Source organism: Artibeus jamaicensis, unplaced genomic scaffold, assembly GCF_021234435.1.
Source record: "Artibeus jamaicensis isolate MK-2021 breed Jamaican fruit bat unplaced genomic scaffold, CSHL_Jam_final contig_467, whole genome shotgun sequence".
Lineage (NCBI taxonomy): Eukaryota > Metazoa > Chordata > Mammalia > Chiroptera > Phyllostomidae > Artibeus > Artibeus jamaicensis.
In genome coordinates, this window is record NW_026521845.1 from 1,977,536 (window position 1) to 2,000,252 (window position 22,717).

At 56.4% G+C, this 22,717-nt stretch overlaps 1 protein-coding gene across 1 annotated transcript in view; it reads left to right on the forward strand.

The window, feature by feature from the left end:
- PGBD5 (piggyBac transposable element derived 5) overlaps positions 1–22,717 on the forward strand; it is a 69,952-nt gene that overhangs the window by 27,273 nt on the left and 19,962 nt on the right. Inside the window, exon 2 of the mRNA XM_037166754.2 lies at positions 21,662–22,089. Within this exon, the coding sequence (XP_037022649.1) occupies positions 21,662–22,089 (428 nt within the window). The remainder of the gene's footprint in view (positions 1–21,661; positions 22,090–22,717) is intronic.

Genomic DNA, 22,717 nt, shown 5'->3' on the forward strand with positions numbered 1-22,717 from the left:
CCATTGTTCAAAGGGCTGCTTCCAGAAATACCGCCTTGCCCAGAGCCCAGGACTTGCTCAGGGTCCTGGATATTTGCTCTCCCCTGAGCCCAGGTGAGGACTCTGGTTAAAGGACCATCCTGGTAAATATGTTTCTTGATCACTCAACTCAGTGTTGCTCTTTGCAGAGATGACAGTTAAAATCGCTGCCTTTTATTTTGCCTGTCCTCCTAGGGTTCCGAATGAAAGAGGCTTTCTTGCTTGCTTTTTTCCCTGAAATCTCCGTCTCCTGCACACGGCACTTGGGCCTGGGGTGTAGGTGGCCCCGTCGCTCACTCTGCTCTCTCGGTTGCTGAATCACAGTGTCTTCTGGCCGTGGAGCCTTGACTTGGAATTGAGAGACAGATGCTGGGTAATTACAAGGTTTCCTTCCTACAGCAGGGGATTGGCAAGTAATTGCCTTGTTTTTTAGGGGAGCACTTCAGCAGTATTTTAAAGAGCTAGACCTACAGCTTTTATGTGCCAGGAAATATGAAATGAACCTTAAAATGCCGCCCTTCCTGATGCAGAAGGGGTATTGGGGAAGGCGGCTGGGCTGACGCTGTGTCGACGTGACGGCAGATTGAGAAAGGCCAGCGTGACCGTCCGGGCGTCTCGTGGGCACGTGTGTCCGGGGCGTGTCCGTCACAGCCGGTTTCTGCCTCCACCCACTTCAGAGTGGGAGGGGATGACCTTATCCACTGTGGGGAGAAAGCACAGATCAGCAGAGAGAAAAATAACGCAAAATTGCCGCCACTCTGAGCGTTTTGCTGCTGACCTTTCCAGATACCCGGATGTATGTGTATCTGTGTGTGTGTTAATTAAAAGATGACCATATGCTGTTTTTTGTAACCCGACTTCTCCCCAGTCCCACATCACACAGTAGAGCGACTGTACACATGTGTCCTCACCACTCACAGCGTGGTCCCCGGACCAGCTCAGCTGCAGCAGCAGCAGCACCCGGAGCCTGTTGGAAATGCAGATTCCCAGGCCCAGGGCTCGGCATTTTCACAAGAGTCCCAGTGATTTTTTTTTTGTGTACTTGAGCATTGAAGGAACACTGAACTGACGCATTTTAAATGGCTGCCTAACATTCCATTTCAGAAACGTGTTATAATAGAGATAACCAGCCTCTTCCTACCTGACTCGGTAGGTTTTATATAAATTTTCACTTTTGTCATCAGCCTGTGATGAGCATCCTTATAGCAAATGTCCTTGTCTCCCTGTCTGTCTGTCTGGGGTGTGTGAGTGGAAGGGTGCCCCCCCGGAGGCCGTCGATGAAGGTCACCCGATTTTACTCTCCTCCAAAGTGCGCGCCCGCAGCCCCTGCCCATTCTGTTCCTTGTCAGTATTTGATGGTTTGATAAAAATAATGGCACCTCCTCATTAGTGGTTAATCTGATCGTGTGGTTAAACTGACCTCGTTTCCTGAGCGACCTTGGGTTTGACGGTGTCGGTTTTTCCTCTGCAGTGGCCGTCCTTTTTCTCCCGATTTGGTGAGAACTCCTTATACGTGTAGATATTATGTCTTTGAAATGGATTGCAAATATAGTTCATGGTATTTTGTCCCAGCATTGGTGTCTGTTCCAATGGCAGAAGGGGTTTTGGAACAGGGCGTCTAAATCGGGAGACTGTGTTCAGCATAACCACAGGACCTTTCCTCGTTAAACCGACATAAACACTTCATTGCTCGTGAAGGAAATCCACGGTTCTGGCTGCACAGCGAACCCTAAGCCAGGACCGTTTGTCCCTGCTCCCCAAGGGGCCCAGCAGAACCTCGGCGAACTTTGAGAAGAAGCTTTCTCCCTATTTTTTGATGCTGGAATTTTTAGAACTTGGGATTGGGTGAACTTTTAATCTTTTAACTAAGCATGTAGCACTGCCTAGCAGACAGGCAGTAATATCTGTGTGTGTATAGAATGTTGTTGATACACAAATTTAAAATTTCTAAATGGAAAGCAGGTAGAGACATGGACTAAAAAAATGCGTGTTAAAGCTTTTCCTGTTTCGAATGACCTTATCTGTAACCTCATTTCCAGGATTCGTTATGTCTGAGCCAACAATGAATTAGCCTCACTCGCAGCCCCGTTCTCTCTTGACCCTGATTCAGTGGCTTATTACGGAGCCAGAGCAGTTTAGATTCAGAATTAGAATGGAGGACATAACAGGCAGCATGCACGATGGCCCCAAACGGCCCGTGGACTTGGGGGAAGACCCTCTCACTTCCCTGTGTCTCAGGAGACGTGGCCATGCCACTGTGTGCACACCTGGCCACCGGACAGCCGGGCCAGGTGCTCGGCTGGACCCCAGTCAGGTGGCTGAAGCAGGGGCTGGTGGGAGAAAGAGGCTCAGCTTCTTCTTGGCGGGAAAGGAGCCAATGCCAGGTCTGCCCCCAGCGGTGTTTACTGTCTGTTCAGGGACACTTACAGGCTGTGAGGGAAATGTGCTTCCAGGGCTTTCTTGAGCAACCAGAGGGTAATTCTGTCCCGAAACATGCGGGGCGGCCACTGAGCATTGCCCTGTGATGGCTGAGGGCTCACCAGGAAGAGATGCGAGGGACGGACGCTGACGCTGTCCAAGTCAGTAACAGTAGCCATGGTAAAAAGCTAAATTCCGCACGAGAAAAATACAGAGAAAGATAGCTTTTTAAAGATGATGACAGTAGGAAAAGTCTCAGGGAAGAGGTCTCAGCTGAGCTAGATTTGCAACCTGTATAAGCTAGGAGGAGGGCGAGGCCTGGACTTGGAGGGAACGTGGGTCGTAGAGGAGAGGCAGGAAATGAGGTGCACGGGGGGGGGGGGCGGCGTGGATGCGGGGCTCTGGGGAGTGAGGGGCTCTGGGAGGTGCTGGGCTTGAAGAGTGGCAGAGATTTGGGTCAGCGCAGGAGGGCCCCCTGCTCGCCCAGCCGGGATTCACCAGGTTAGCAGTCGGGATGCTCCAGCACAGAGGGAAGCCTGCACGAGGTTCTGACACCCTCTGCACAGTGCTTTACGGCAGGTTCCATCCGGGCCAGCGGGCGGTGTGCTCGGGCAGGGCTGGGCCAGCTCTGACAGCCAGGGGCCTGGACTCTGATCTGTCCACTGTGGCTGGGGGCCAGCGCCTGTGTCCCGCAAAGATGCTGCAGCTGTGCGCCCAAGAGGTACCACTCACTGCGGTGGCCATCCGGGAAGGTGGCCGTGCCCTCACCAGCACCAGGAGAGGCGGCAGGGATTAGGGTCAATGCAGGATTCAGGCTGGGGCAGCATGCCTGTTCCTGGGGACTCCCAGAGGGGCAACCAGGGGCAGCTACCCGAGATCCTGATGTGCTGTGAGCACTGAGCAGCAGGATTGTGCTGTGGCTGACCGTGGTCACAGCCTGATGGGGGTGGGGGGCAGGCTGAGAAAGGACACACTCTGGGCTTGGAGACAGAAAGCTGGAATTCATTTAGCCCTGTGCAGGTGGGGGTGGTCCTGGGGCTCTTTCTGACTTTCCCCACTTCCTGTCTGCGTTGCTCTGACACAGCTCTCCCTAGGGTGCTCCTGCCTTTATTTTACTGGAGCTCTCGCTTCCTCTTAACAGCTGACCCTTGTGCACAGCAGAGGTCATGCCCCGGATCTCGGGTGTGGATGTGGGTGCTGAGTGGCATGTCTTACAGAATTGTCCTGAGCAGCCCTCCAGCCACCCCCATGCCTGGTGTGGAGGGCGCATCACCTCTCCCTTCTCCTTTCTGCTGCTGCACGGATTCTGGGCAGCAGGAGTGAGAGACTCTCGCGTGTGCTGCCTTGGAGGGGAGAGGGAGGAAGGGAAGCCAGGTGAATTTCTGCAAAGAGGGTGGGTGATGCGTGTCCGCCATGAATGGCCAGCCTTCGTGGGGGGCTTCCGGGCCGGCACTGCGGGATACCGGCCTGTCCCCAGTGCACCCAGCTCTTGGGGGCCGTGAGGTCCCAGCACAGGGAGGCAGAGCTCCTGGCCTCTGCCAGTGTCACCAGTTTGGCATATGAATTTGGAACTGGCAGCAGGGTTAATTTCTCTCTGTAATTAAGTAAAGGAAAATGGCATGAAAGTACTGCTTGTCTCTCCCACACGGCGTGTTCCCACTTGGGCTTTGTTTTCCACCATGATTACAAGGGAGGGCCGTTTGGGCTAATGAACCTGGGGAGACTGCGCACCCGCCTGTCTGGTGCTGGCTTCCTGTGGGCCCCAGGACCTGCACTCCCCGAGCAGTGCTAGCTGGGCTCTGGGCCTGCAGCATAAACGGTACGTGCCCTTGCCCTGCGGGACCATCCAGTCCACACAGCAGATGAACACGAAATCAGTAATTACAATCAAGTGTAATGGGTAGTAATTAAGAACTGAGGCGTGCAAGCCAAACTTCCAGGGTTCAAGTCCAGCCACTTGGGCAAGTTCCTGCATCTCTCGCTTCTGCCAGGGACAATAATAAGATCTTACAGGGTGGGGTGAAGGTCAGATGAGCCTCGAGAGCGCCTGGCACCATTTAGGACGCACGGTGCACCTGTCTTTTTATCACAAGAGGAGGGAGGGGATCGTAGAGGGCGGAGGAGCTGGGTTGCGGTGCTGAGTGGCTGGCCGGGCTGGGCGTTGAAGGACGAGGAAGATCGTGGGGAGGCTGGGAGGTGAGCTGCACGGGAGCCGGGAGGCCTGAAATCCATGCAGGTAGAACGTGAGCAGTTAGAGCGGTGAGCCCCGGGGACAATAGGCCCATAGAGCCAACATGGGGGGCACGGCTCGACAGCTGGTGGAACAGCCCCTCAGAGCCTTCTAGATGAAGGCTTTGACCTCTGTGCCCTAGGCAGTGTGGCACCGGGGGGCATCCGAGCTGGGCTGGGAAATGATGGGGCTTGTGTCTTTAAAAATCAACACTGGTCATGGTGAAGGCGGAGGTGGGAGGCTGGTTAACAGGCCGTGAACCTGGGCCTGTGGTGCCTGTCGGGCGGGGCAGACGGGACTTGGAGGGAGCCATTCAGGATGTCTGCTGAAGGGCCTGCCGACAGATCAGATGCGGAGGCTGGGGTGGAAAGGAGGGCTCCGGGGTGTGCCTCGAGGGACCGAGTGGACGGGGTGCCATTCACCAACAGGGAGACCAGGGAGGGGTGCTAGTTGAGTAGCTCCTGCCCTGGAGGCGGATGTGAGCTGGGGTAGGAGTCAGAAGTCATGGAGCCGAGCCCCAGCTGGTGATGAGGCGCCCCGTGAGTGCCCTTGGGGCCCCACTGGCCCTTGGGAGACTTCACACCTGGTGCACGTGTCACGGAGGAACCTGGGACAACGGCTCTCTCTCAGTGGACTCTTGTTGGTGTACGGGTAAAATCGGCTGTTCTCAGGGTTACTGGGAAGACAGAAGGAGCGAGGGTCTCTGAGTGGGCTCCTCCTTTTCCATGGGCGTCATGGTCTGCTCGGCTCTGGGGACACATCGGCCACACTGAGATCCGATGGGCCACAGAGGAAGCCTCCGTGCTCAGGGTCTGCAAGGTCTGTGCAGAGCAGATGGGGAGTGGGTGGGTGTTCCAAATGGAGGCGAAGGGAGATGAAGCCCCTTCACACAGAGAACCACACACCCCAGGAGGGACCCCAGCTCCCCTACCTCCAGGCCGCCCCCCTAGTGCCATTGCTTCCTGACTCGGGCACGTCTGGGGGCATGTGAGTGAGTGTGTATGAACCAGCCACGAGGCTCCGGGGATGATCTGAATGCAGAAAGAAAGGGACGGCGGGGAATACCGCAGTAATGGGGGACCATGTTTTATCTCCTCAGCGTCAGCTTGACAGCAAATCTTAGTAATGAAAGATCCACCAGATGGCCCTGTTACTGTAACCCCTGCAAAGGAGCTGACGTGACTCCTTACAGCTGTGTTAGGTCCTGTCTCTACAAGGAAGCCTCACATACCGCTTCCCACCTGGTGGTTTGAAATTGTAACCAGAAATCGAGGTGTGTGAACGTGTACCCCGAATCACTGCCGTCGCTCTCGACTTCCAAACTGAAAGTGTGTTTGGTGTTTGTCTGTAAACCTGTGATGTGTTCTCTTGCCAAATATCCTCTGCTGTCTGAACTTGGACTTGAGAAGAGGAGCCAGAAAGCGATTTATCTCACTGAGGAGTACACATTTTTATCATTAGTCTGTAAATGCATCTTCTCTCCTCTGCAGAAGCCGAGTCAAGACATCCTGATTTGGCCTCACTGGTCTTTAGGAAAGACCCTTGTCTCATCATCATGCCAGTGTTGAGAGGCACGCGCCCAGTGGCAGCCTTGCAGACGTACCGAGGACACTAGCTGGCGCTGTTTTTAAGTTCGGTGTGTGCCAGGCACCGCGCTGTGCCATCTGTGCAGTGTTTCATGTTATTCTCACGACTGCTCCTTGAGGTCGGCACGCTCCTCATCCGACTTTACAGATGGGAGTGCGAGGCTTCAAGGGGGTTCCGTGTCTCGCCCACTGGCTGTTTGACAGGTCGTACCTGTGAGAAGAGGCCCCCGCGCTCTCCTCCAGGGCGGCACCCCTGGGGACTGTGCGGCTACGTGGGCTGTTCCCCCGAGACTTGTGTCTCGGGGTGGCGGCGTCACCACCACGGTTTCTCCTTCCCCTGCCCCTGGCACCCCCAGCGTCAGTCTTTCTCATGGGCTACCGTTCCTTCTCTGTGTCTCCGCTGCACCTCGGTCGGTCACTACTCGCCTGATTCTGCACACCCGGTGGCACTGGGCACCTGAATCAAGCCCGAGTCGTCTGCAGGACATTCGTTCCTCCGCCACTGAGAGAAATTACTGTTCCCCATCTCGAGGCATTTGCTTTAAGGGGACCAAAACCCAGCACCTTCCCCTGTGCGTGTAGGGTCTCAGCCCCGTGGGTCCTTCTGGGGAGGCAGGGGCTGCCCCGGGCTCTGCAGGACTGACCTCACAGCAAAGACAGGGCAGCAGTCCCCCTCACTGCTCATCTGAGTTCCCCCCAGGCCAGGGCTCTTCCTCCAGGAGCCGGGCCCCCTCATGGGCTGCTTGCAATGTGGCCTCTGTTTACTGAGCGCCTGGTCTGTGCCAGGCATCTGTGAGTGCCCGTGAGGGGGAGAGGTTGTCCCCTCCTCCCGGAGCAGGAGCCACGAACCCAGGGCCCGCATCTCGGCTGTGAACAGCAACTGTGTTTTCTAAAGAGCCAGAAGGAGCCGTGGGCAGTCCGCAGTATGGCCACTGGTCCATGGTGGAGCCGGACTAGAGCCCGTCCTCTCCATCTGCCGTGTCCTCCTCTCTGCTCTGCCCCCCGGGTCTGAGCACCCCCCTCCGGTGCCCACCGGGCCAGCAGGTGGAGTACCCGGTCCCGGCCCTGCAGTGCGGGTTTCAGGGGACCCTGGGGTTTGAACGAGCATTCCGAGCGAGGGTGGCCCAGATAGACTATTAAATGATGAAAGTGACTGACCGCCCCAGGAGCGGCTCTGCAGAGGGCAAAGGCGAGCCAAGGGGGCAGCAGGGACCAGTTTGCCTGCTGGCAAACGGGGCTGCAGGTTAGCGTGGTCTCTGTTTCCCGTGGTCGTCCCGGGCCTCCCCGGGTGCGGCTCCTGGAGCAGGCATTGCGCAGGTGAGGAGGGCGGAGTCTGCACCGGCTCCAGGCCCGGTGGGCGGCGGGGAGCACCTCCAGGGCGGGCAGGCAGGCAGGCGGTCTCTTCTTAGCGCAGTGCGCTCCCAGAATCCCACAGCGTCTGCTCCCCGAAGTGTGCCTGCCAAGCTGTGCCCACAGAGCAGGGAAGGGGTCTGTGCATTCCAGCTTGGAAGTCTGGCGCCGTGCCCACACTCTGCTCTCCGTTGGTTCCACGTCCAACCGAGAGGCCGTGGGTCGACAATGAGAATGATGCACCAGCAACCACAGTGGGACTGAGCGCAGTTCCTGAGCGCATCCTGATAGGTCCTGGCTCCGTAACCCTCACAGCGGGCTCCGGGGGGCAGGGAGCCCGAGGCACGCTGAGGAAGGCTGTGGCCCAGGGTTATAGAGTGAACAAGAGGCAGATTCCCCGGCCCCGGCCGGTGGTGCTAGAATCAGCTTCTCACGCACTACTTTTGTAGGAGGATTTTTTTTTAATCTCATGCAGAAATGCCCACAACAGCTCCTGGGAGATGGAAGAGAGAAGCTCCTTGCTGTCTGCCCACGTCCTCCTGGCTATTTTGCTATTTCATTCTTAGGTTCTTCCATGTATTAAAAAAGGCAGAGAGAAAAAAGAGAGAGGCAAGCACCGATGAGCTGTCTTTGAAAACTCGGTCTGGCCTGCCGTCCGTTTTTCTTCCATCTAAGGGGTTGGGAGGGTGGACAGTTACCTTCCTGGGTGCGTCAGGGTATCCAGTGTGGAAATTTCAAACTGCCAACCTGATTCTGGGTCTAGCTGATGAGCAGGGGGCGCTCCCTGCATCCCTGACATTTAGCTGCCCCTCATTCCTGCACTCCCCCCGCCCCCGCCGGGCTCACGCTTGCATCTTGGCAGCATCTGCTCTGGGCTGCTTTTCCTTTCCCAGGAATATTTATAACCCATGGAAAGAACAAACAAGTATTTGATTACCATATTAACATTTATGGGGCTCTTTTATTTTTCCCCAGTCTCCTTAAAAATTCATCTCCTGAGGTCTGGGCTGGTCTCAGGGTCCTGAGTTTGGGTCTTTGGGCTTATCTGTTCTTACTCCTCCTTAGAAACTTAGGTTGGGGGAGGGGCAGGTCCCAAAGAAGACAGCAAGGCTTGAAGCCTTTGGAAATCTCTCCAGACGGCTGCCCCTCAGCCCCGGGTGGCAGCAGGCTCTCCGGGCAAGGGGGCTGCAGGCTCCAGGAGGAGGGCCTGGGACTGAGCACAGTCCTGTCCTGCGTCCCCCTCATGGGCTCTGTGGCCTCCGGTTTAAAGACGTGGGTGCCTGCGGTGCCATGATACACGGAGCTCCAGGGCTAGAAAAGACTCTCCACTACTCGGTCCCTAATCCTGCTCTGCGTTCTTCAAGTGGAAGCAGCACTTGACCTTAAAGGAAGTTTAGAGAACCTCGGGGCCTCAAGGTCACTGTTCTTTAAAACACTGTTTGCTGTCCTTTTCCCATTTCTGAGGCCTGCATATTGCATTGTGTCCCTTATTTCCAGAAATCACATCAGAGAAGCATACAGGAAATGGAGGGAAGCACTTATGATCCTCCAGCTTACAGGCGATCATTGCCAAAGCTTTGCCTTCTATCTGAATCTCCAGTCACTTTGAGTTCACGGGCACACTTTGAACACTTTAGGTTTGGACCATACTATTCTTACTGCTTTTGTCATCTTTACAGATGTTCTCATGACAGTTTCCTTATGCTCTGAAATACTTCCCCAGAACCTTCCTTTTTCATGAATGGGGATTCCGTACCATGGATGTTCCCTGCTTGGGGACATTTAGTTTGTTCGCATTCTTTTTCTGTTACAAAACACACGCATCTCTGAGTATTTCCTTAGCATAACTTCAGAGCTCACAAACATTTTGTGTTTCTTGATCCTCACCCCCTCAAGGATGTATTTACTGATTTCAGAGAGAGAGAAAGGGAGTGGAAGAGAGAGCGCGATGTCAGGCAGTGGCCTCCCGGGTGATCCGAGACCAGGGATCAAACCTGCAACCCGAGGAAGTATCTGGCTGGGAACTACACCCGCAGCCTTTTGCTGCACGGACGATGCTCCAACCAGCTGAGCCCCCTGGCCAGGGCATACAGACACTTTGTTAGGACGCAGTGTTTGGGGAGAAATGATGTCTTCCTGTTTTGCCCTTCCCCACCAGGCACGGCAAATACGTGGCCCCTGGCGCCCTGGCCACCTTCGCTCACAGCAAGCCCTGCTCTCGTCCCAGCCCCGCCCTTCTCCTGGCCTCGGGGCTTCAGACCTCTCCTCCCCCTGTGTGCTGACGGCTACTACCTGTTAGAATTGACACAAGAGCCAAAACCTGCTTGCCATCTGGGGATCAGGGATTGGCACCCATTTTGAAGTGGTGTTCTAGGTCCTATTTTATTAATTCTCGTAAAAGTGAGTGTGTCCTGTATGGGGTGGGGTTGGTTTTGGAAACACCCTGAGTGATGTTTCTGTAGGCATCTGAGTGAGACCAAAATCTACAAAGCACAGCCCCACTCACTGTCATCCTCCCCGTCCAGCAGCCCCTCTGTTCCCACTCTGCCGCTGGAGCGATTTAGGAAGTCGAAGCCTTGGTGTTTGCTGAAGCTGTTGTTAAAGTGAACCAGGCCCCCCCCCCCACAGGGTGGGGGCCTGCTGGAGGCGGCAGCTCCTGGTACTTCCGTTCTCCGTCAAAATCCTACCTGTGCTGCGGAGTTTGGCTAACGGTGGCAGATGGACCACAGAGAAAGGCCGGGCCAGCAGGAGGACCAAAGCCACCTGCTCCGGGGGCCCCGAAACAGCCTTGCCCGGCCCCGTGACAGACCACAGAGCTCTGGAAGGGACTTGTGCATCATGTCAGGTGACCGACTTTCCTCCAGCAAAGGAGTCCCCTGGCTACGATGGGGACCAGTGACGAGTAACTCCGTCTCCACCACCATTTAGCCAACAGAGGCCACTGCAGAGAATGTCTCTTCTGGGATGGGAGAAATAGATGAAAAAAAAATGTACTTGAAAAGTAACTAAATAAAATAATATTAAAAAAAAAGATGTGAAATAATTGGGGTCTGTGTGGGAGCAGAGCAGCCTCTCCTTCTGCATCCACCGATGGGGAGGGTTTTGGTCGAGGAGGTGTGTTCTGTGTTCTTAGCGTCGTGGGGGGCACTCTCTGGGAGCAAGCCCCTTGCCCCCTAAGAGAGTGCTGGCTGGACCTCGGTGGAAAAGGTGTTTGCTTTGCATTTGCCAGCTGTGGTTTATATAAAGCGTCTGTGTCTCCTATGGCTTTCACCTTTGATCACTCACTCCAGGCGTTTTGGCCTTCACACGTGAAGATAAAGAGTGGCCGTCCGTGTACGGGCTTTGCAATCAACCTTTCTGCCACGGGGTCACCTTTAACGGGGAGGGACTCTAGGAAAAGCCAGTAGCCGTGGAACTGCTGTGTAAATGTGGTCACAACGCAATCTAGCCTGGGTGATTTGGTTTGTCGGAAGGGGAGCCCCGGGCTGCCGAGCCCCCTGCTTTTTTGATCGCAAACCCCTTCAGCCTGCTCTTTCCTGGCCTTACAGCATCAGCGATGCAGTTCTCAGGGCACTGCCCACCTGACCCGCTTGCTGTCACTGACTCAGACTAGACGCGTGGGTGGTCAGGCAGGGCTGCCTCGCGGTGGGAGGGGCCTTTCACTCGTGCTCCCCTCCCCACTCAGCCTCAGCATCCCGGGGCTCTGGCAGGCTCCGCCCTGGGCGGCCTGCTTCCCTCGCTGGTCACAGCAGGCAGGAGGCAGCCTGGGTTCACGCGCAGGCGCTGACCTCGAATGGATGGTCCCAGCTCTGTGCCGAGCTTTCCTTAGAAATGAGGTGTCGACATGTGTGAACGCTAGTGCAGCTCCACGCAGATCGGCTCCAGACTAAGGTTAGTGTCACCTCCTTCCACTGCACACCTCGCAGAATCACAGAAGGGACAGCCTAACTTTTGTCCCACTTGAGCAGATTCACGGGGCACTAAACAACTCGCTCTGGGTTTCTGCTCAGCTCTTGGGAGCTGTGGCCAGGGTCTGGGTGGCAGTCACCTTCGTGTCTCCTGTCAGTCAAGAGCAGGTGTCACCTACACACCCCTGATGAGTCAGAGCCCAGGTCCCCGCTGGCTGCCCCACTGCCAGAAGCCCGCTCCCGGGACGGACTCAGCAGCCCGCCTGCGCCTCCTGCCTGGGCTGGCCCCCTCCAAGATGGTCTCATCCTGTGGGTGCATGTGTTTTTATGAGACACCCAAACTGCGGCTGCAAAATTTATCAGACTCAGGGAAAAAATGGCCCTGCCACGAGATGGGCCACCAGAATGGCCTTTGCGTCGCCATGAACTGCCAGTGAGAAGCATGCAGACCACAGTCATGGCTGGTGCTGGGACAGGCAGCCGGAAGTCCCAGTGATCGGAGGGTTAGACCGCTAAAACCCACCTCCCTTTTGAAGCGAGCAGGCCGTGACTGGGACAGGCCCTGCGAGTGCCCAGCCCCAGGCTCAGAAGGGAGAGGAGGTCCTGAGGACACCCTGGGAGAGGCGCCTGCTCTGTGTAAAGTAAGTGCAATAAGCCCGCCGCGCTGTGGGGCACACCTTCCAGCTGACACTTGGGCCTGGCACACGGTGGGACGGCCGGGGGAGGCGCCCGTGAGTGGGGGCTCCTGGCCCTCTCTGGCCCTTTTCCGCAGAGGCCGCCGTCGGCGTGGAGCACGTGTGTTGGGGCTGTGAGGTCGTCTTACCGGCAGCAGTTGAACTGGGAGAATCTTCCAGTAAGATGTGCCACAGTGTGGTGGTGAGGGGTGTGACCCCACTGGGCCACTGGGGGTGCATTCTGGTTCCACCCTTACTAGTCGTGTGACATCAGGCAAGTTCCATAACCTCCCCGTGACTCAGTTTCCTCATTGGCTCAGTGGGGAAAACAGTAGAACAGATCTCTCAGAGTTGTTATCAAACAAGTGAATCAGGTTGTCATTTATAAAGCAGACAGAACACATGCCTACATGTAAAGACAGAAGTGCTATCTATGTGCAAGTGAATAACATAAACATGCTTCGTTTATATTTACTGATACATAAGATCTTCCCCTCGGCAACACCTTGTGCAGGTGGACTCGGGCTGTGTGACCCTGAGAAAGGGAAGTGACCAGGAAGAGGCAGGCAGCCGGAGGCCGGAGTCCCCCCAGCTCACTAGCTGAGGCCTGGACCTTCTCTGGTCCTTGATTCCTCCTTGGAAAAAGGGGCTGATGCTGCCATTTATCCCGGAGGCCGCAGAGTGTCCGTGGGACACGGGTCAACCTCTCTGCCCACAGCGCCCTAAATGCAGGGGCGAGCAGGGCTCTTGCCACCAGTGTGACTCGGGCCCCCTCGGGCGCCTGTGCAGCCCTGTCCCCACGGGCCCACTGCTTCTGCAGAGACCCCTGTCCGACGTCTTCTTGCCTTTCATTTTAAGATGAGGGAGCTGCCTGTTTATTTTGCTGCGGGCAGGTGGGGGCCCAGGTACTTTTTCCTTTCTTCCTGTCATGCTGGTCTCTGATTCTAGACCCCAGCTCCCCTGTCTTCTCTTCCTTCCTCTCTGGCCTGCCCTCTCCCGGCAGCATGTGGGTGCTGGGTACATGGGCGACAAGCAGGGAGGCATTGGTCTCCAGGGATTAGCACCTCCAGCCTGCCTTCAGTTTTGCTGAACTGGCTGTGCTGAGATGGGGCTCGGTGCCACCTGTCTGTCTACAAGCTGCCATGGTGTCCCAGGGGGAGATGAGGGGGGACAAGGACCCCACCAGCCCCTCCCTTCAGTGCTCTCTCTACTCCCTCCGTCACAGCAATGCTGCCCTGCACACGGACACCCAAAGCAAACCCAAAGGGCCTGGTGGCAGAAGGGGAGGAGTGTGCATGGGGGTGGTCACAGGCCTGGACCGTGGTCTGTGTCACTTCAGCAGGTGACTGGCGGGCCTGCCAAAGGGCGTGGTGAATGGCACTAGGGATTCTAAACCAGGTGAGCGTGTGCATGTCGGGGTGGTCTGCCTAAGACAGTCAGCTGGGGAGGGCCCCCACCGTGTTCTAACAGGTCCTTCTAGGGAGGGAGTCAGGCACCATGAACCCCCCTGGCCCCGAGCACACACATGGACAAGACAGAGCCACCACCATGTGGGACTACAGGGCGAGCAGAGGACGATTTCACAGTTGCCTTTGACGTCGTATTCATCACGGGCCTGATGAGGTCATGTCAACACAAACCCCTGGTCCAACTGTAGATGCAGCCGCTGCTTCTCGGGCAAGGCTGCCGCCTGGGTGGGGCTCAGACCTGCCCTGCTGCTGTCTGCCACCGGGGCTCCTGTTACGGTGTGACCTTTACCCTCTCTCCGGGCTGGAAGGGGCCAGACCCTTTCCCTTTGGGGCTTCACGTGGCCCTCTGGCTTCTCCGTAGGCCCTCGTTCTCTCGGGCCTGTGGCCAAGGCCCTCCAGAGGTCAGCAGGGGCCCTGTGTCACTGGCTGTTGTTTGCATGCTTTGCTGGGCTCCAGCGTTCCTTGTGAGCTAAGACAGGATTGCAAAGAGGGCACCGCTCCCAGGCCCACCCTGTCTGTGTGTCCACAGCTGGGCGTTTAATCTGGTCTGTGGGTACACACGGAGAGGTAAGTCCAGGGTCGCAAGGAGTGGGGGGCCTGGGCCGAGCGGGTCCCACTGAGCCTCACTGAACACGCGTGCACCATGTGGTCCCGCCTGGGCCCCAGGCCACCAGAGGGCCCCGAGCTCCAGACCCAGCCCGGCCTGTCCGACCTGTCCTCCGCCTTCTCCTCTCCATCTCGCCATTTTCTTTGGAGCACCTCGGTGCTTTGGACCTTCTCAAGCACTCATTCACTCACTCACTCACTCACTCACTCCCTCACTCACTAACTCACTCATTCACTCATTCATTCATTCACTCACTCACTCTTCTCTCACTCATTCACTCCCTCACTCACTAACTCACTCACTCATTCACTCACTCATTCACTCCCTCACTCACTAACTCACTCATTCACTCACTCACTCACTCACTCATTCACTCATTCATTCACTCATTCACTCCCTCACTCACTAACTCACTCATTCACTCGCTCACTCACTCAACAACTCCTGTTGACTCTGTTCTAGGCAGTGAAGTTATAACAAGGAGCAAAAGAGACAAAGTCCCTGCCCCTGGGGACCTACTACACCCTCTGGTAACTTCTCCTCAGGGAAGCTCCGGAAATGACACAGTCCCCCCCGACTCCCTCTGAAGTGACCCAAGACTGCCTGGGTGCCCCTCGGTATCCAAGAAGCCTGGACCCCGCTCCCCTGGGCCCTGCCGTCCTCACTAGCTCTCCCAGCAGGGTCTTTGCCTCAGAACACATTTCTTTCTAAGTATTTAGTCAAGACAAGAACAACTGTCAAGCCCATATATATTTAAATAGTTGGCTTGCAGCGTTTCCCTGTCTCCCCAAAGCCCTCTCTCCTCCCTCCAGTGCCTTCCCCTGCGCCTCCCACCGCCCTCTGGGCCAGAACTCCATCACAGGAGGGTCAGAAGCAGCTGCGGAGCCAGACAGTCCTGGCCGTCTGGGGAGTCTTGGTGCCCAGGTGTGGGTGCAGCCTGGCCAAAGGCAGACACTGTCCAGCTTCATGCACCAGCTCTGTGACCTTGGGCTCGTTCTCCACGAGCCTGCACTTCCATGGCTGTGACGTGAGCGTCCTGGTCCCCCTTCCGCTGGCCATGGTGAAAATGAAGTCTAGCCATGTAAATGCTCACGGTCACGCTTGATGTGGAGAAGACCCCCCACTGGGCCCGTCAGTTTTCTGTTCTGGTGAGTGCATCCTTGGAACACACTTCTGGAAGCCTAGGGTGGTCGCACACCACTCTCATTGCTCAAACTGGCCACAGGCAGCCCCCTGTCTCCATTGCCTTTCTTGGAGGAAGCGCTGGGGTGTCCTGGGGAACTCGCCAGGGGTGGCAGCAAGTCGGGGACATCCGAAAAAGCCGGAGCTCGGTCTGGGAAGGAACCCGAGGAAGAACCAGCATCCCAGGAAGCTGGGCATGGACCCGATGTGATGGGGGAAGAACTCCAGGGGTGTGGTTGGAGCGGGGACAGGCAGGCAGGAAAAAGCGGTGACAGATCGTGGAGGAAATCAGCAAATCCCCCAGGTGGCCAGAGCACTCTGGTCCCTGCGCCTGAGGCGGGCCTGCTGAGGTGGGCGGGCGCCGCACAGCAGCCCAGGGCTCCTCGCCACGCACCCCTCCCCCATCATGTCCTACCGAAGTGGGGAAACACGTCTGCTGTCCTTCCTCTACCCACACGGTGACTTTAAAAACACAGCTTCATGGGAAAAATAGGCACAATGTCAAAATGAAACATGAACTGCGGTCTCGAGAGCTGCTGTTTTGTTAACAGCCATCTGGTAAGTCGGCTCCAGGAAGAGGGACAGCGCCCGGGAGGAGGGGTTTGTGGACAGGGTGGCGTGTGATTAGGTCCTTACTGGGCACCCACTGGAGCACAGGCACTGGGCATCGGCCCACACGGTCCTCACGCCAACTCTGCATTTCATACTGTCATCTCCACCTGATCAACCCGGGGACCGATGCTCACAGGGTGCTTGACTGAATGTTTTTATCCCCCCACCCCAGAGTCATATGCTGAAACCTAAGTCCCAGAGGAGGTGTTAGCAGGTGGGGCCTGTGGGAGGCTCAGGTCAGGAGGGTGGAGCCCTCGCTTTGGGACTTGTGTCTTGTTAAGAAGTCCCCAGAGATCACTGCCTTCTCCCGCAGTGAGAAGGCAGCCGTCTGTGAATGAGGAAGCAGCCCTCGCCACCCCCATATCTGCCTGAACCTTCATCTGGGACCCCGGGCCCCAGCGCCATGAGAAATAAATGCCTGCTGGCGCCTGTGGTGTTCTGTCACAGCAGGTCGCCCGGGCCCAGTAAGACAGAGAAGGTTAGTCACTTGCTCCAGGGACCGCTGCATGACTCATGGAGCCAGAACCAGTCCAGGTCCTCAACTCGGCTGGACAGCAACTATTTTCAGCATCATAATCTGAGGTTCTGAGTTTCATATAAGTATTTACATTCCTCAGCAGACTTACATCATTCTCTAATTGCTGCCTTAGTCTTGGAAGGGAGATGAGGCAAGTTACCGGTGAAAAGCAGGCCCAGAAAAACGGCAGCTTTGCAGAGGTTCGTTTACATAATGAAAGGATCAGGGACTGGATCAGCTCTCGCCCACTCCAAGCCCAGCTGCAGGAGCCATTGTGTCCACCCGCCCGTGTCTGCTGGGGAAGGGTTCCAAGACCACTAGTGGTCGCCTGAGCCCCCGGGCGGTACTGCGCCCTGGATGTGCTGTTGCTTTCCTATCTTGACGGCTTCTCTTGGGCACGTCCCCATTCCCAGAATCGCTAGTCTTACACGTTGAGGCCGTTGCAAAATGAGGTCACGGTGACATGAACACAAGCGCAGCCGTACCGCCATCGATCTGAGACATACCCTGTACCCCACGGGAAGGGCTACCCCACCCCACTGAGTGACCGACAGATGGGCAGCGTCTGCATTGTAGACACGGTGGACCAGGGGTAGCTCAGATCTGGGGGGGACAGAGCAGGGTGGCGAGACACTTCACCACGCCCCTCCGAGCAGCGCACGGTGTGAGACTCACAAATTGTTTATCCCTGGAATTTTCCGTGTAATATTCCAGACCGCAGAAAGAGAAGCTGCATAAGGGGAGGGGCTGGGGCTGTAACTCCACCTCTCGTCCTCAACAGACAGGTCTCTCCTGCGGTTTTGGCTCCGAGCTCAGGAAGAGAGCCCTGCAGTTTAGGTGGGGTGTCTCAGCGGGTGAGGCCGGGCCGGGGTGGAGAGGGGAGTGCTTCTGAAGGTGACTGCCTTTAGAAGTCTCGGTGTGCCAGGCGTGTGTGCCTGTCACCCCTTCATGTACACCAGCTCTTTGTCGCATGACATCTAGTTGTGGTGATGGATTTCATGTCTGTGTCAGCCAACAAATCACTCTATGTCCATGTTTCCTGTGAACAACATCAGATCAGGTGCCTGATCCATAATTATTTCATGGCCAGCTTTTTTGCCAACGACCATGTCGCGTCAGCTTGAGGACGACCACACACATGCACACACGCACACAGAGTTTACCGGGACACATTCCTAAGAAGCAAGCCCTGCAGCTGCTGCATAATGTAGCAGACACTATGTTGGGGGATCCCTGGCCCGGTTTCTGCATATTCCTAAGTGCTCTGGAGAATGGCTGTGTCGGAAGGTACCATTTAGAGCAGCGATCCCCAACCATTTTGGCAGCAGGGACCGGTGTTGCGGAAGACAGTTTGTCCACGGGGTGGCGGCGGGGGACAGGAGGCAGAACTCAGGCAGTAATGCCAGCGAAACCCACTCCTCACCTCCTGCTGTACGGCCCGGTCCCTAACAGACCTTGGACCTGTGCTGAGTGCGGACCCCAGTCCCCACTGGTCCTTAGTCCCCAGGACCCCAGCTTCAGAGGATAACCCTAGTCTGAGCCCAATTTTGGTTTGTTACCTGACAGGCAACCTTGACACTGCTCACGGCTGCCCAGTGAGATGGTGTGAGTTGTCCTAGCTGACCACACGTACCCAGGGGTGTCTCAAGGGGGCTCAGGGGCTGGGCCCAAGGGATGTTGGGGGCACAGTCAGGACTCGCCTGAGGCTCCTGGACCAGCTGCAGACGGACTCTGCTGTAACCAGCCACTTAGCAGGAGGGGAGAGGTTACACGAGGACAAAGCTCTTCCGTGGCTGAGGGGCTGAATTCTACACCTGAGGCCGGGACCCCAGCTCTTCGTCACACAGACATGCTTGTTCTGCAGACGGGCCCCTGGGAGGAGGAAGAAAAGAATGCCGGAGAAATGATTAGTTTAGTGGAAGGCACAGACCAGCTGCAGCTGGTGCAGAGAATACTGACTGGTTCAGCCATTTTCCTTATCACCCTTTTGTGGAACGTAATCTTTGATGCCTCAAATGAGAGGAATATGTGGCAATGCAGGACTTTCCTATTATGTATTTATACCTATTTGATTTAGCCTGAAGATAAAGTATTTCCTAATTTTAAGCCTTTAATTCAAAATAAGTGGTCCACAGCTCTGTCACAAAACTGCTGGTGATTTGGACCAAAAACTGTCAGTGTCAGCTCAAAATGCCATTTTCGTCCCAAAATGAGTGTCTCCATCTCTAGCAGGTGCACTTTGGGAAGCACACAAAGCCACCCTGTTCTTCCCAGGAGGGAGGCGGTTGGGGTCCGCGCCACGTGGTGGGGGGGTCCCCCTGCCTCCGGGCCTGTGGCCGTGAAGTGGGTGGGGTGGAAGGGGCGGCTCTCTCTCCTGCAGGGCCGGACACCTGAGTGGGCTGCCGGACAGGCCGTCTGCAGTGTGCCGCCACCTGTGCGCCAGGTCCCGCGTGGCTCCCGCCCTCGGTGGAGGCCCTTCCTTCCGCCCTTCCTTCCGTGGGGTAGGAGAGGACAGCGAGGCTCCTGTGCATGCTCCTCTCTGCTGCATGTGGAGAGGCTGCTCAGCCTGCCCAGGGTCACACAGCCAGCCGCTATCGACAGTGGGGAACAGCAGTGGGGGGGGGGGGGGGGGGGACCATGAGAAAGGGCCCAGAGGTGTTCCGAGGTGGTTGCCGCCAGTTCAGAAAGGGAAGGATGGAGGAAATCAGACAAAAGAAGATCCGGACCGGGCCCCCCCAAGCCTGGGCCTGGTGGTCTGGGATGCGCCCTCCCCCACAGCCCGCCCATTCTTCAAGTGGTCCGAATGCACGGGCAGTCCTCACCGCAGCACTCAGCCTGCCCACCCTGCTTGGCTTTGCAGACGCCCTTCCCTGGTATCTCCCCCTTCTCAACAGAACTGCTTTTCTGGTTACTGCTTGGAAGGGGGTCGGTTTCCTAGCTTGGGGCGGGGTGTCTTTGGAGAGATCTGAGCACCATCCAACCACTGTCCAGGCTGCCCTGGGCCTGAGGGAGTGGGTGGCCCCCTCCTCCCCTCTGTGCCCTGCCCCGTGGTATGGTTGAAGCTTGCAAATCAAAACTGAACAGAGAATGGGGAGCCAGGCACGTTCTTCATTCAGCGTCTGGCCAGGCCAGAGTTTGATGGGGGAGTTCGTTTTGAAATGGCCTGGCCCGGGAGGCAAAATTACTTTGAAAATAACTTTTGGAAGAGAACATTTTATGCTGCTCACTCAGCACACTGTAGCAATTAAAATGCTGGTTTTCCTCCTGTTAGAGAGCTATCCCTGAATAATTTATAACTTCGCCCACCTGAGGCTGCAGGGCTTTGCTGAAATGAAATGACTTTCGTGAGGGGTGGGCATGGAGCTTCAGGCTGTCCTTGCTCACGGCCCCCACTCCCCGATCTCGCTGTCCTGCCAGCTGGGGCCTCCGCCTCCGAGGTCAGTTGGTACCTGCGGCACCGGGTCTGCCTGGTGCCATTCCAAACGATGACCGATGGAAGTGGACACGATGGTGACTTCTCTCTCTGGGCCTCAGTTTCTTGTTCTGTGAAATGGAGGCAGTCGGAGCATTCTGACACCCACAGCCCAGCTGCCTGAGGGCTTCTGTAATGTCTCAGGAGAAGTTCCCAGGTTCCAGGTACCTGCCCGGGGCCGGCGCTCTGCTGGCTGCCCCCACGAGTTCCCCATTCATTCTGCCACACACACGGCCTCGCGAAGCGGGCGATACAGTGCCGGTTTTACAGTGGAGACGGGAAGAACTTTGTCTGAAACTGCAGTTAGCCAGGCGCAAATGGAGGGTTTCCACTCTGCAAATCTGAATCTAAAACTTGGTGTCTTGTGTGCATTGTCGGTCTTTTAATTTTTTTAAAATGTTCAATCGTGGTTGCCATCCGTGTTGTATTGGCGTCGGGTGTACGGCATAGTGGTTAGACATTTATATACCTGTAGAGCCGCCCAGGAAGGCCAGTCCCCACCTGGCGCCGCACGTAGTCATTACAGCATCATTGACTCTTCCCTGTGCTGTGCTTCGCCTCCCCGGCTGTCAGTCTTATTTTCGCTGCGGGAAGCTGGATTTTCCGAGGCTGCCTCTGTCAGTAGCAGAGGGAGGCCGTGGGAAGGGGACTTCTGAAGAACGTGCCCAGCTTTTAGTAGAGATCACTGCACGGCCGCAGTCGAAGCCAGACTTGTCTCCCACAGGTCTCTGCACACTGCCAGCCGGCTTCAGTCACTCCGTGGCGTCGAAAGCTGTAGCTCTTAAGACTGTATGTATGGGCCTGGCCAGGTAGCTCAGTGGGTTGGAGTGTCCCAATTCACCAAGGTTTCGGGTTTAATTCCCAGTCAGGGCACGTACAAGAATCAATAAATGAATGCATGAATGAGTGGAACAATGATCAATGATTGTCCCTCTTTCTCTCTCCCTCCCTCTCTCCAAAACTGGTTTTATAGAAAAGGCTGTACATATGAGTGTAAATATATATACACACAAATGACGTTAAAGTGTGTGTACCCACGTTTATATCGGTGTGTGTTTCTAAGACCGCGCCTGCGTTTGTTAAAAACTGAGCTTTTTACCGCACTGGCGCAGTTGTCTAAACGAGTCCCTTCGGGGTTCTTCGCCGACAGATTCAAAGTTACCGTGTGCAGAATGCCTGATAAAGACCTTGATCTCACTGGGGTGGGATTTTTCGGGCCCCACGTGGTGGGAGAATTCTTATTTACAGAGCTCCTCCACTCAAGAAAACAAATGCCGAGGCCACACAGCCAGGCTCCTGCGGTAAGAATTCCGTAGGCTGTGTGTCTCCAACAGCCCCTCTCCCCCACTATACACTGTCCCTTACTCTTTGGGACAGCGTGTCTGAATTGGCCAGATTTGTGAGAAAGGTGCGAGCGCAGGATGGAGAGGGGCCCCAGGTGGTGTGTGAGGACCCAGGGGACCGGGAACCCGGGGAGCAGGGTACGAGCCCCCCGCCTCACCAAGGGTGTCGGGAACGGCGGCCTGTGGGCAGAGATGCAGCGATGGGAGCGTGTCCCCGTCCTGGATGGAGTGTGGCGGCATCACAGCCATAAGCGCTCGGCCTGTCTTTGCTTTAGGTCCCACCCGAAAGATGCCCCCCAGCGCCAGCGCCATGGACTTCTTCCAGCTCTTTGTCCCCGACAACGTCCTCAAGAACATGGTGGTGCAGACGAACATGTACGCCAAGAAGTTCCAGGAGCGCTTCGGCAGCGACGGCGCCTGGGAGGAGGTGACGCTGGCGGAGATGAAGGCGTTCCTGGGCTACGTGATCTCCACCAGCGTCTCCCACTGCGAGTCTGTCCTCAGCATCTGGAGCGGCGGCTTCTATAGCAACAGGAGCCTCGCGCTGGTCATGAGCCAGGCCCGCTTCGAGAAGATCCTCAAGTACTTCCACGTGGTGGCCTTCCGCTCCAGCCAGGCCACGCACGGCCTCTACAAGGTCCAGCCCTTCCTCGACTCCCTGCAGAGCGGCTTCGACTCGGCCTTCAGGCCTTCCCAAACCCAGGTGAGGCTGGCGCTGGGAGAGGTCCCCTCTAGCATGCTGGCCTGGTCTGGTGGCAGCTGAAGTAGGAAGCAGCGGTCACCTTGGGCATCCTCCCCTTCCTGCCTCCACTCTGAGGTCATTTCAAGGTTACCCCTGCTATTCTCGCATCCCACTGACCCCTGTAACTCAAGGGAAATTATATAATAACATCTCCAGAGCACAGACAAGTCCAAATTCAGTGTGTGCTCCGAGATGCCCTCCCCCCCTTTTCTCCCCACTCTTCCTCTCCTTTAATGACACTTTCATTCCAAGTTACGTTTGCCCAAGCTAATGTGAGTTTTCCTGTCCTGTTCTCCGAGTCTGTGCTTGTCCTAAGGTGGTGGGAGGGGCAGGGGGTCTTCTAGGTGGTGAAGGGCAGCACCCTGGGATCGCAGCCGCTCGCGGCAGCCAGGAGTTGCTGCTGCGCAGGGGTCCGTGTGGCCCACACGGCAGGCGTGTGAGCCCTGGGAGGAGGTCTGGGGAGCCCTACGCCTAATCGTTGTGGCTCCGACACCTCCCTGCCTCCCTACCCGATTCTGGAAGTCCCTGCGTGGTCTCTGCCGAGTCTCTGTGACAGTGACCTGTGACACGCATTTGGCTGTGGTGACAG